Here is a 14,267-nt window from a genome sequence, read left to right on the forward strand (position 1 = left end):
TTACTTTGAACCCAGTGAAAATGTTTTCTTTTCCTGATTTGTGGATGTGTTTTCCTCAATGTATAAATAAGTTTTCCTCAATGTGTAAATGTGTTTTCCCAAAACTGGACATGTGTCATTAAGCGTTTTCTTTGTCCACCTTGTGATTCCTTCTCTTTCCCTAATTAGCCATAAAAATTCATTTAGGGATGCAGGAGTCTTCTATACTGCAGAATTGGGACTGCATAAGGATTGTGTGGATGCTTTGCAGGCCTGCTCTTTGAAGGATTCCAGTATCAGGTAATTTTTCTTACCATTTAACCTGATAGAGCATCATGGCATCGCACTGTGAAAACTGGTAGCCAATTGCAGAGGCAAGAAAATAGCACTGGCAGAAGAAAAGCATCAGAGAAAAACGCAAGTCCAATGACACTAGCTCCAGCTGGAATAATCTGCCCAGTGTGCAACCAAACATTTCAGGCTCACATAGGACTCACCAGCCACATGAGGAGGCACAAAACCCTAGTGCAAAACCCTCAGTTTCTTGGATGACAAAAGTGGTCATCATCAAAGCACAATGGTCATGGTCATATGTGTGTCATAAACTTTGACTCACTTGTAGGTCTGTGTAGGTGTAAGGGTAGCAATGAGAGAAGTACACTGTGTCTCTGTCATGTTTGAATTGGATGGTCCATGTCATGGAGTAGTAGTAGCGCTCTCCTTTGCCCATTTCATATCTACAGAAATATTAATTTTGAGGTCAGTGAAACTTTATTTTAAAAAAAGGTTTAAAATAGAACTCAGAAAATCTAGAGGACTTGAAGCGAAGCATTTGAAAGTAGATTTGTCACTTTGATTATCTTAAAATCAATTTCTAGCTTGATGCATAGGAATGAAATAATTTATCTACATCTGAATCAATTAAAAGATTAATATTTGAAAGCCAAAGAAAATATTTGGGGTTACACAAGCATTAAAGAAAAACAAAATGTAGATCCATGCAAACAAGAAAAGAGAAACTGTTGATTGAAAAGTAGGCTGATAGATACACAGTTAGACTTAATACACACAGAAATGTTTTCAATGGGGTACAAGAAAATCTGGCTAGATAGAGAGTATGAACCAGCTTGCCCTTTGACATTACATAGGGGAATTATATTAATGGAGTTTTAAATATATACTGTATACAGAATGCAGAAGCATTGATAAGCTATATATTAAAAAAAACAACTTATAATAATTTTTGTGCACTTCTTGAGCTTTAACTTTTTTACTTCTAGTATAAAGCAATTTTTATCATTCAGTTGATCTTTCAGCTAGCAGAAGGTAATGATAACTAAACAATGCCAAATGTATTATTCATACTCTTATGAAGACATTATTCAGGGAAAACCTATTTTTCATAGCTTTTGTAACATTTACATGTTCATTTTATAAAATACTATCATATTATTGAACTATAAAATAACAAGAAGCATATAAAATATATTTTTAAAAAAATCTTTTTCACTATTTTTTTGTGGAGTATTAATAATATTCAAAATATCAATTTGAAAAAAAAAAGTATTTAAAAAAACAACCCATGATGAAGTGTGTGGATTTCTTTTACTGAATTAAAATGTTGACTATTTACCTGAGATTATTTTTGTAATACTTGATATTATTGCCAGCCCTGATCCATCCAACTTTATTCAGTTCTGCTTCTTTTTCACTGTACATAACTGGTTTCATGCCATCATTATAGAGACTGTCAGACTAAGAGTAGAGAATACAACTGTAAATATTTTATTTAATTTTGTAGCACAGTGAGGAATAGGAGCATAGTGGCAAAGTGATTTGAAGTGCTCTGAAACTGAGGGTGTTGAATTTGAATCCTTGTAGATGCTGTAATTTTTAATTTATGATTTCAGGGTGTTTCAGAGTCTAATTACTTCTAATGAGTCCTGGTACTAAATGGTGAAATAACATGTGATTGGTCAACCACTTCAACATTGTGGTCAACTTCTTTAACATTCTATCACTGAAGCAGAAGAGTTTTACCTTATCTGCCACAATTTAATTATTTGGCCAACGAAAGTTAAATGTAAAAAACACTTAGAAAGCCTAGATTACTTGATAATCAATAATTCTATGTATTTATCTGCAAATAGCTTTGGCATGAGTATTTGGCAATGACTAATAAGGTTCTAGGTGAGCAAGCGCAAGAGTTAAAGATCTTAGTTTGAATTTTGGTTAAGCTGGTTGAGGCTGTAAACTTCTGCACACAAGAAATTGCTTTGAAGAATATGATAGTTGGTCATTTTGCTATCCACACAAACACCATTAAACCAAAATCATTATTTTCATTAAATATAAAATCACACAAAGGCAACTATAGTCAATGCATCACCAACAAAAAAAATGCAGTTAGCTATAACAGTTGTCCTAGTGTGAAGATATGAAAAAAAAAGACTTACTTTCATAAAGTTAACTATAGTAAACCTGTACTCCACATCAGCCCTTGTGTTAGACACTCTGAAGTAAAACCACTGAGTGTGTTTGTTGGTATATAGGTCATGGCGAAGCCAGAGCTCATAATCTCTTTCTCCTCTGTAAAAGAATCACAACACTTTAAAAAAACATAGAATAGAGTGAAGAAAAAAATGCATTAATTTTGCATTTGTAATTGTGTTCATGAAGAGTTTGTTATTCTAGCATATGTCTAGCAAAAGGAGAATTTGTTCTCCTTTTTGGAGTCCTCTGTCCAACTGGCATTGGCCTAAAGTGTGAAAAAGTCTGGCTTTCATTCAGTTGTTTACTGCAATTGCATTTCATCAATTAGATTCAATGCTTCATATGTTCTGGTTTGAATGAGCTCAAAACATAACAGCATAAAGATGATAATTATGACAATCTCCTTCATAAACTGGCACAAGTACATTTTATGCTGTTTAAAAAAATGTTAATAATAGCTCATCTATAATTGTGTATTCCCTGTCAATGCTAACAATGGACATTAGGGTGATATAGACATCTCAACTGACTCAGTGAGATGCCTTTGTTTCACAAAAAAGAAGAATAAAAAATTAGAAGAAAATATCATGCAGAGTTCCAGACTGAAGCCTATGTTTTTGCCAATGTGATAAGTCACATTCTTTGAAAAATATGATACTTAATATAAAGTAGTTTTAGTCTTTGATTTACTGATATAAAATACAGAAGATCAACATTACTAAATTTTAAAACAAACTCACACTTGTACAGCCTTGCCTAAGTTACCACTTTCAAACCTTGACTCAAAAATTAATGTGGTGTCATTCTCAGACTCAAGACTGATGCTGCACTGGTCACATCCATTTCGAGATCCACCAACTCGAGACTTCATAAACTGAAGGAGAGATTTAATAATAATAATAATAATAATAATCTTTATTGTCCGAATGGAAATTTGTCTTACAATTTGTGCATTACACCAAAAAAAAACATTATAACTATTTAACCCTTATAATACTTTTCAGAAATTAATTACCAGTACTATGAGAGTTCTGATAAATTATGACCTACTATTATAAAATCTATCAACAAAATAATATACAGAAAACATAAATATTGTAGTGCCAACTTACAAAACTGGAATTTGCTTCATAAGAGAAGACAACTTTGCCTCCATTGGCTTCACCTCTGACCATTGGGCACTTTTCAAAGCCAGCTGAATAATAGCAATATATTAGATGGTTTTGAGGCTATAACACACCGCAACATAGAGAATGTAACATTAAAATAAACAAAATAGTGCTAAGTGATACAAATTTCTCTCAATGAGATTTATGTATAAAATCGTGCTTACTTTGTTTGTAAAATGGTTCAGGCTCTGTGGGTATTGTTTGTATGTGTTTGATTCTCTCGTTGATGACTTGCAGGTCAGCAGGCCTGCGATGTAACAACCCAATAAAAAATGAAGATCATTATTCAGTCTCTTGACTGTTATAAATTATGTAACTTCCAATTATCTGGATATGTCCTATCCTAAAATATCCTATGTAAAATATCTACACTGAAACTGTTCTAGGCATCTATATTATTAAATATTAAATTATTAAAATATCCTATGTAAAATATCTACACTGAAACTGTTCTAGGCATCTATATTATTATTTTTTGTGTATGTTTCTTCATTTCATGTATGGTTTTAGAAAAAAATTGGACTTCTATTGATTTAAATTACTTTCTTTAAAAGAACAGAAAAGACTTCAACATTTGTCAAAACATCAAAACACCTTATAAAAAGTTCAAATTTTAATAATGACTCAAGTATAGATAATCTTTTAGTTCATTAAAATGTTTAAATGTTATTGCTTCAAACTGTCAGAGAGACATTACAGCCCTAAGCAAAACTTGTTTGAAAAAACAATGAGAACTTATGTGTACGAATATTGAGAATTCTTGAGACAATTTGACTAACAGACAATTGGTTAAAAACTGAGAGTTATTTATACAAAGATCTTTGAACTTAACAAAATAAAAAGCAACATTTCTTAATAAAATCAATAATGCAATGTGCCACACATTCAGACGAAGAATTAAGATAAAGGGGGAATAAGTATAAATTATAGTATTCAACATACCATCTAGCAGCTTGCTGTGGGCCAAGCTCTTTATTTAAAGCATACAAACTTCTGGGTTCTCTGAGTCGTGGCACCTAAAAAAACAAAAATTTTGGGTCTACATTCTATTTTGCGAAAACCATCATTTGAATTTAAATGGAAATATAGCATGTCCTTTTATATACAACTATATTTGTATGCAATTAAAATACAAATCAATAGTTAGGTCAATAGCTAAGTCAATACATTCAGATACAGGTAGAAAGTGCAAGTGTGTAGACATCTAGATTTATGTCTTAGTCAAGAATTACATAAACTAAGCCTGCAAAAAGACATCACTATTACTTTTTAAGTATCTAATGTACAAATCTTGACCCATTTGAGGTAGATTTTCATACAGTGAAAAATGTGAATAGGTAAAATATGGTCTGAGTATGTGACGTACAGTAAGAAAACAATCTATAACAGTTTTTTGTGACTGATATTAATAAAGTTATATAAAGGTCTCACATCTTTTATTAAATCATTTGTATTTGAGGTTAACAGAAACAAAAAGTTACTAACAAATACAGCAATCAATTCCAAAATATATTTGTTACCATTTTTCCTGACTCTCCACAGCTGTATATAAGCTGTGTAGTTTTCAGCAGATCCTCTTGAAGTTTGCTGTCTGAAACACAAAAAAAAAGCAAAAAGACAGTGGTTTATTTACTATTGTTTATAGTTAACAATTAAATTCATACTTATAATCTCATGGACAAATTGAAAGACATCAAAATCAAAACATAAATATTTTTTTGCTGGCTATAATTTTTTTGTTTTTAACAAATCATCTAGAAAAGGCAAAGACATTAAACCAACGCTCCTTTCTCTACCAGTGATAAGCTGAAATTAACAAAGCAGTCAAGCTCAAAACTACTCAATATTAATCCCCATCTTCTTATTAAGAGGTAATTTAAAATGTTTTTCAGACATGTTTAGAAAATAAAGGACATGACCTCATTCAATCATAATTTTTTAAAATAAATAATTGTTAATAAAATATGAAGCACTGAAAAATATATACACACGTAAAACAGTATAAAATGTAAAACATTTAAAACTTAATTACACTATGAACTCCAACACTATAAATGCAAATATATATAAGACTAAGATAGTATAACCAACAAAAAAAAAGTCTAACTATATCTATGCTAAGTAAAGCACTTAATAACCTTTCACACCATTAACTAATACTCCATCACAGCACCTTCACACTAAGCCAAACAGTATCAATGACTGCCAGCAGGAAATCTGGCAATACATGATCAATAAATGTGATTTCCCTGAACATGACTTCCTTCAAACAACTTGGCTAATGTTCCAGACTCAAAATCAATTTTATACGATTGGCAACCAAGGTATTTTTTGTTTTGGCCTAACAATATTAATGCTGCAAGTGAGGGTATTTGTCTGAGTCAATGAGCCAATGTTTGAGGTTTAGACAAAAAACTAGAGCCAGAAAAACAAAACAGTGGTACAAGCTGGCAATCGATAACACTGAGTTATGAGCATCTAAAAAAAAGTTGTAATGGATAACAATTTGAAGTTTTGAAAGGAGACTAGTTGGACATAGTAGGATATAAGCAACACAAGTATTTAAAATGGTAAGTATGCAAAGTAGTTAGTGTGAACCATGTTTTGTATTTAGATGATGGGTGCAAAAAGCACACGTCAGCCAAATCTCATTTCTCTTTTAGTTATTTCCAAAATATACTGTTTATATATAAAGAATATGAATACAAACATTGTGCTTTTCAGTACTAACACTAACAAGGATATTGTTAGATTAAAGTGGGAATGTATAATACTTTTAGCATGTGTATGTATTAAAATCTATTGCAATTTTTCAATAATAGGCCCATTAAGTAGACTAGTAGGGATTAGAATAGCCGATTTAAGATTCCTTTTTTTAAAGGCTTTAGCTTGTTTATCTTAGTTTAGAATCTGAAATGCCCCATAAACATTTTAAATGTTTACTTACTAATTAATTAATTTTAACTACCGAGTAACAAAAATTGCAATTAATTTTTCTAATTCAAATTAACAAAAAAAAAAACCAAAATAAATTTGACTTTACTAAATGTAATATTGACAAATTCGATTTATATGCTTAATTATAGAAATTGGTTTCATAAGGTTACTTGATTTTCTTGCAAAGAATAAGAAAAACACTAAAAAAAACTTTTTTCTCCTGGGTTCCATATTTGTTTTTTTAAGTCCCATTGGGCTGTAGTTTAGGCCTATGTGTTGGTATGTTTTTCAACATTCAATTAAAAACTAACTGCTGTTGAAACTGCATGTCGAAATAATCAAAGACTTAAGGATCAACATTTTTGAAAATTAACATATTTAATATGGAATATGAGTAATATCATTAACCAGGACCTTAGATGTAAATGTCAAACATATGTGTTAATGTATCTCACAGTACCTGCATCATGATATAAGTCCAAATCTTCTTTGACTGTAGCATCACAAGTCTGACTGGTGGAAGAAAATTTCTCTAATAGAGATTTCACCCACTCTGGTTTTTTTTCATATTTAGGCTTCAAAATGTAAGCTGCGTATTCATAATCCAGCCAGCTGGAGTCAGAGGATGAGGATGATGATGAATACACAGTTGTGCTGTCACTATCACTACTACTGGTTGCAATGCTGGTTGTTGACTCTGTTTCTTGAGAGCTTGTTAATGACCCACTCATGTCTGTACTGCGCCTGCTGGCTGAGTTTGAGTCAGGAGCCGAGTTGCTAACTGAAGTGGTGTAACGGCTTATACTTTTATCTGAGCCACTAGTGGGTTTGGTAGAAATGGAACAAGAAAGCCTGCCACTAGGGCTGCTGCTTCTGCTTGATTTCAGATAACTAGTGGGTGCAGACAAGCTAGGAAGAGTGCTGGTCTCTTTACTACAAGAGCTGGTGGTGACAGTACTACTTTCTGAAGTTTCATATGAAGTTACACTGCATGATGTAGCACTGTGGTTTCTTGATGGCAAGCTATCACTCCTAGTCACTTGTTTCCTGTCACCACGCTCACTTAGCCTACATCTGCTACTAGAGATACTTTCCACATCAAGTGTACGAGAGTTCCTGCTAACACCTTTCTCATTGCTGTCACTACTTGTACCATGCCTGCTGCTTCTACTACTAGATGTAGCCAAGCTATTCGCTGTGCTGGAAGCAGGTCTACTGTCATTTGTGTTTCTTGAACTGCTTCTGCTATCAAGCATAATGATGTCAGATAAGCTGCTGACAGAGTGAAGTGTTGAGTCCCCCTCTTCTGTCTCCTCAGATCTCTTACAAGGCTGGGCACTTGAAGTAATTCTGGTGCATTTGTTATTTTCCAATGTGTCAATGCTGTGTAAACTCCCAGTTATGTTTTCATGATCAAAACCAGAGGAATCAACACTGTCACAAGAAACCAATGAAGCAGAGTCATCACTGGTATTAAAGTCAGAACTGCTACTCCATGATCCTTTCACTCCAGTGTTTCTTTGAGAATGAGTTAAACCTTTTTCAACTGTCCTTACTCTCACACTTTCACCCAGCATAGGGTCTAAATCAAGTCTGGTAGATACAGTACCTACTGATATTGATTGCTCTAAATTGTAATCATGTATTCTTCCTGCCCATCTCTTTCTAAGACATCTAACATTAGCCTTGCCTGGACTGTTTTCTAATTCAACACAATTAAGCCCACTCCTCCAAGACTCATTACTTATGAATGAGCTACCTGCTTTGGAATCTTTACCAACATCTTCGGAATTATTTCTTGAGATGACTTCAGATTTTGTAGGCATATTGATTTCTGAATGACAACTGTGAGGCAAGGAATGTCTTATTGAATTATTTTTCTTCTTCCCATTGGTATCAACTTTAAACAAATGCTTTATATAACAATCACTAAGGTCCACAGAGTCTGAGCTCCATTCTTCACTGCCATCTTCATTGATGTATTTATTCCTAGTTTCATGTAAGGATTCTTTTTGGAAAGATGAGTTACTGTTGGAGATATTGCTACATTCTTTAATAACAAAATCCATTTTAAATGGTTCTTCAGCAATTTTATGTTTTTCATCTAAACCAACATTCTTTAAATCAATTGGCTTAGATTGCAAATCTGGCAACCTGCTTTCCATTTTATTTTATGTCCAAGAATCTTTTCTTATTTAAACTTAAGTGTATGAGATTTTCTTAACACTATTGTTGATTTCTTTCATTTTCCAACAGTCTTATCTTATAAATTACAGATTTTCCTTCACAAAATGTGTTAATATAGTCTTGCATGTAAATTAGAGATTTAAACTCTGAGAAATTTATCACCAAAAAGAATTTTCATAAACTTAAAAAAATTTAAACAAACTAATAATAAAGAAATGAAAATACACTTATCTACTTATCATCACAGACTTCCATAATACTTCAATAAGATGCACAGATTTAATAAAGTAAACTAAACAACAAAATCATAAAGGAACTGATCCTGTTTCTGATATGATTTCATGGAGCACTCACAAATACATTTTTTTTCTGCTCATGTATAATTATAGATCATATGAATCTAAAAAAAAAAAGAACTAATATTTAGCGTCTGCTAGAAGGAAAGTGGTCAATCCTGACATGTTCAATAAATCAATATATAATTCCTGGCTTCTTATTTCAGTATTACCTAGGAATCAATTAATCAATGAGCAATCAAATACTTTTATTCTCATGCCATATAAAAGTTGTTTTTTTCCTGCACATGTATGTCACAAAACTAAATGTATATATGCTATTCAATTCTTTTCATTTTTGTCAATAATTAATTTTCTAAATGAATATATGTTTTAAAAAGTTGTCTAGAACAATTTATTTCATAAAATTTAACCTAGAGTGCTCAGTTCTAGTTTTCTTATTATTTCAAATTTTAAAAAGTCTTTTTGTGATCATTTTAAAGAAATATTATTTTTTCTCAATTAAAAAATAATCAAAATATAATAATTTCTTTGATTTCAGAATTTCATGCACACAAAAAATTGTAGTAACTATCTCCTTTCATTTAAATGTTGATAAAAGTTTTTTAATTAGTGGGAATAAAATACTGAATTTTAGAAAAGATTTTAAAAGGAAACAAATCCTCCTAAATTTACAAAAAATAACTACATTAATCACCCTCATAATTTTCTGTTGTGGCCAACTACATTAATCAAAATACAATTTTCCATTAAGGCTAACTACATAATTCACCATGAAATTTTCTATTATGGCTAACTACAATAATCACCAGAAATTTTCTATTATGGCTAACTACAATAATCACAAAAATATGTTCTGTTATGGCTAATTACAATAATCACCATGAAATGTTCTGTTGGGGTAACTACATTTATTACCTTGAGAACCCCTGTAATGGATCACCAATAAATGCTCAAGTTGAGCTTTTATTATTTATAAATAAGGAAGAAAAAAGAATTTAGCGCCTCAAGCACAGAGAACGATTATGGATTTAGGAAATGCACTCCATTTGCAAAGCAGTGTTAAAGGGTCAAACTGGCCCTGCAGGCATATTATAGATATTCATGTCATTATTATTTCTTTTTTCATGTGACTGCCTACTTAGGATTATTTCTTCTTAACATATACAATGTTTATATACAAATTTGTAGACTGTGGCCTAAATTATTGTTAAGCAAAAAATAAATAAATAATCTTTTGAAAAATTGCTATTTTAAGTATTAGTAGCTACACTAAAAATAAAAGTGTTTAAGAAAGCCTTTAACCTTAAGAATATTAGTGAAGAAAAAATTCTTAAAACAGGAAAATATTATTAGATTACTTTATAATATTTGTTTTAAATTATTCCTAATTTAAGAGTAATTATTCATAATTTGAGTGTAATTAAGTAATGATGACTAGATGGAAGGTATTTAAAGGAATTTGTTTAGCCTGTAATACTTAAGGTTTCAAGGTAGAACAGGAAACTTAAATAAATAGAGTCATTAAATGTAAATAAAATCTTTCAAAATGAATAAAAGAAATTGAATATTAGAAATAATATTAGAAATAAATTTTGAAGTTATTTTTTAACATAATCTAGTGCAGTGTTTCCCAAAGTGGGGTACACATACCCCCATGGGTACGGGGAGAGTTTGAAGAGGGTATGCATTAACTATGTTTGTCCTTTTAATTGATGCAAATTTTTGCTGTTTATAACATAACATTTATTTCTATTTTTTTATGAACAATTATATTTTTCGTTTATTATTCTTGACAATTATTCTCTTTTTTTGGGGGGAGGGGGGGGGGGGGTATGCATATCTTTAAAGTTTGGGAAACACTGATCTAGTAAAATCTGCATTTACGATACCAATCAAGCATTTTATTTTTAACACATTCATGCAAACGGTTGTAGATTTTTTGTCAAAAATTATTTTTTTTATATTTGTATTGTTAAGTTGTGTAAGTTCTGTTATACTAAGTACTATACACACAAAAAAATGTTTATTATTTTTTTAAAGAGAAAAAATCTATTTAGTATGCATATAAGTCAGACATAATTTAAAACAGCAATTAATAAGTAGTTTTTCATACTATCGCATGAACTGCTGTGCTACGGTTACTATAGAACGCCATTTTTTTTAAAATTTATTTTTTTACGGAAATGTTTTATTCTTGAGGAATAAGAGATTAGCTCTTTACAAAACAAATAGATCAATTAGATATTCATTATAAGACATCAGTTAGGCCAGATTCACATATAACTTCACATTCACTTTCACCTATCCTTTGGTCTGCTGGACCGCTGGGGTCTGTTAACCTTTTTTTCTCCATTATTTTCTGTCATTTGTCTTTGATAGAACTACATTCTAATAATATTGAAACCTGCCTTTTTACCTGCCTGAGTGGACCACTTTGGGGGCGGATTTTCAGTTTGTGTTTCCACACAAACTGTCTTTGTAACCTTGTTTATATCCTGTATTGATGGTGGTGATTTTGATGGGGTTCTGCAGTTAACTTTTTGGCAACTGCCAATTAATGGGATTGTTGTCAACTAGTTTGACTTGGTAGCTTAGGTCAAGGAATTTTTTTTTAAATATTTTTTTCCTATTAAGTTTAGACATTGTATAGAATTACAAAGATAATAAGAAATAATCAGTAATTTAGTACTAACCACAAGCCTTGTCATCATCTGTATCAGAATCTGAATCTTCAGAACTTTCACTACTCATGGTATAGCCATAGTTTTTTTCCCACTCTTCATAGTGTTTAAAGTGATGTTTATAATTTTGATTTCTCCCTTTAGGTAAATATAAAGTGAAAACAATCAATAGAAAAAAAGATTACTTAAAAAAAACAAAAACAAAGCTTATCTGAGGGAAAGAATCTCTCATTTCTGCCATTTATCTGAGTGTTTAAGCTTAGCCAGAATTTTAATAATATTAATAATAATCTTTAATATCCATAATGAAATTTGTTCAATAATTTGTGCATCACACCAAATAAAACATTATAACAATAGAGAACCAAAATATACATTCATACCAGATATTTGAATAGTATTTCATGATTTGATGGCCTGGGGAACAAAAGAGTTTTTGTGCCTATTTGTTTTTGCTGTGTTTTGTATTTCTTTTGTGATGGTAAATACACAAAATCCTGACCCAAGGGCTGAGTTTTTATTTCTAAAATCTTTTTAGCTTTCTTACGAATGTTTTTCTCAAACAGCTGCCCAAATGGGTTTTTTTTTTTTTTTTTTTTGCCCATGATGCATTTTTCCTCTGATGCATTCCAACAACTTTCCTTCTATTTAAGGTTTTGAATATAATGGGATGGTGGCTTTTTCTGTGATGGTCCGTTCTTAGTTTTTTTATTGTGGCACTTTACGTCTCGAGAGACGATCTTTTCCCTTTGCAACTTCTTATGTGGCTAAAGAGGTCAATCCTTGATACACAGCTGCAGTTGCAGATTGGGCATATGAAATCACCAGGCACAGTTGCATTTTCAGCCTTCTTTCTGCTTCTGTTGTGTATGGCATCTGCAATCCGAGACCCTTCTCTTATGCTCTCTCTCCATGTGGATCTATCCAGTGCCACTTTTTCCCAGCTGCTAGTGTCGATTTTAAATAGCTTCATGTCGCGTTTGCATGCATCTGTATATCGTAAAAGTGGGCCACCAGCGGCCCTCCTGCCATTCTTAGTTTACAGATGCCTAATCACTAGCCCCTGCCACCCAAAATAAATTAAAAATAAAGTTACTGATTTCAGATCTTATGATCTATGATGGTGGATGATGTAAAGCTTATCAGTTTCTATGCAGTTAAGGAAGGAGTCACAAGGGCAACAAAATGACCAACCACCATTTACTTCCCTACATATTTCAGTCATATATCAGTCTTTACACAAATTTGAACTTGGACCCCCCTCAGTTTGGAAGCAAAGAGTTTTATCAGCTGGATACCAGCTGGATACCATGCTAATAAGGAGGGCATTCTTTCATTTTTTTAGCCCCAGTGACATACTGACCATAGTATTTAATATATTATTGTTATGTTTCAGCCTTTTGAACTATTTGTAACCCAAGGTAGCAAAACTAATAATGATTCATTTTTTCCCACTCTGTTCTGATATCCGAATTTTCAGTTCCTTTAAGGAGGAAAATAGTAAAAGAGCTTGAATCTCTTCTATATTTATATATGCTAAATTCTGTTAAAACAGGCATAGAGTAACATCAATGTTATGATGTTGTGTTGGCATTCATCTGCTTATCAAGTATTTTATATTAAAGTACAGAAAAACCATTCTGCCACCATGAGGCTGACTGACAATCTTTGATTTTATAAACGTTAACATACTTGAAATGTACTAATTCACCTAAAATCATAGCAAACATTCAAAATGTGTGTGCGGATTCTCTAATGAAAAATAAAATTTAGATGGCTATACTAAGCACATCTGAGCTGAGATCATTGTTAGATATAAATTTAATGATGAGAACTTATATTTGCTTCTTTTAAAGAGCTTTACTTAAGTTTAGTGAACACTGAGTATGAAACTGAATTAAGCTTATAATATATTTCAAGTTAAATTTAATAACATACAATGTAATGATAAGCACTTAAAAATTTGTTTCTTCTAAAAAGCTTTATTTTATTTTTACTGAACACTGAACATGATATGAATGATGCATGAGCATATTCCTTAAATAAAAATGAACTGAGCTTTTAATATATTTGTAAAATGATTAGTGATTAAATATAATTTACATTTTATTTTTTCTATAAATAATAATCAGTTTGACTGTTACACTGCTGTTATAAAATTTAAATGTTTTACCACTATTAATGTTTGAATGTTTAACTGCTATAATAAATTTTGAATGTTGTAATGCTATTGTAAAGTTTAAATGTTTTATTGCTATTAAAAAAGTTTTAATGTTTCACTGCTATTATAAAGTTTGAATGTTTTACTGCTATAATAAAATTTGAATGTTTCTAGACATACCTAACATTCCACATTATGCAGGATCTCCTGCAAAATGATCAAAAAATCATTCACAGACAATTTCTTTACCAACAAATTGTTAACCTGACATATCATTCACTGACAACTGGCTCACAGAACACTTGTTCACTGGCAACTGGTTCACTGATAATTGGTTTGCAACAAATGGTTCACATGACAA

The 14,267-nt window shown here is 31.4% G+C and overlaps 1 protein-coding gene across 40 annotated transcripts in view; it reads right to left on the minus strand.

Moving 5' to 3' along the window:
* The window catches only part of LOC106064887 (cytosolic carboxypeptidase 2-like), a 48,889-nt gene that overhangs the window by 31,490 nt on the left and 3,132 nt on the right, over nucleotides 1-14,267 (minus strand). For all 40 annotated transcript variants that reach the window (XM_056043524.1, XM_056043490.1, XM_056043523.1 and 37 more), the window contains 9 exons: nucleotides 11,758-11,883; nucleotides 5,162-5,232; nucleotides 4,584-4,657; nucleotides 3,806-3,888; nucleotides 3,585-3,667; nucleotides 3,213-3,346; nucleotides 2,436-2,568; nucleotides 1,613-1,734; nucleotides 596-716 (listed from right to left, as the gene is read on the minus strand). In XM_056043524.1, coding sequence (XP_055899499.1) covers nucleotides 596-716; nucleotides 1,613-1,734; nucleotides 2,436-2,568; nucleotides 3,213-3,346; nucleotides 3,585-3,667; nucleotides 3,806-3,888; nucleotides 4,584-4,657; nucleotides 5,162-5,232; nucleotides 11,758-11,883 — 947 coding nt within the window. The remainder of the gene's footprint in view (nucleotides 1-595; nucleotides 717-1,612; nucleotides 1,735-2,435; nucleotides 2,569-3,212; nucleotides 3,347-3,584; nucleotides 3,668-3,805; nucleotides 3,889-4,583; nucleotides 4,658-5,161; nucleotides 5,233-11,757; nucleotides 11,884-14,267) is intronic.

Source organism: Biomphalaria glabrata, chromosome 10 (genome assembly GCF_947242115.1).
Source record: "Biomphalaria glabrata chromosome 10, xgBioGlab47.1, whole genome shotgun sequence".
Taxonomy (NCBI): domain Eukaryota; kingdom Metazoa; phylum Mollusca; class Gastropoda; family Planorbidae; genus Biomphalaria; species Biomphalaria glabrata.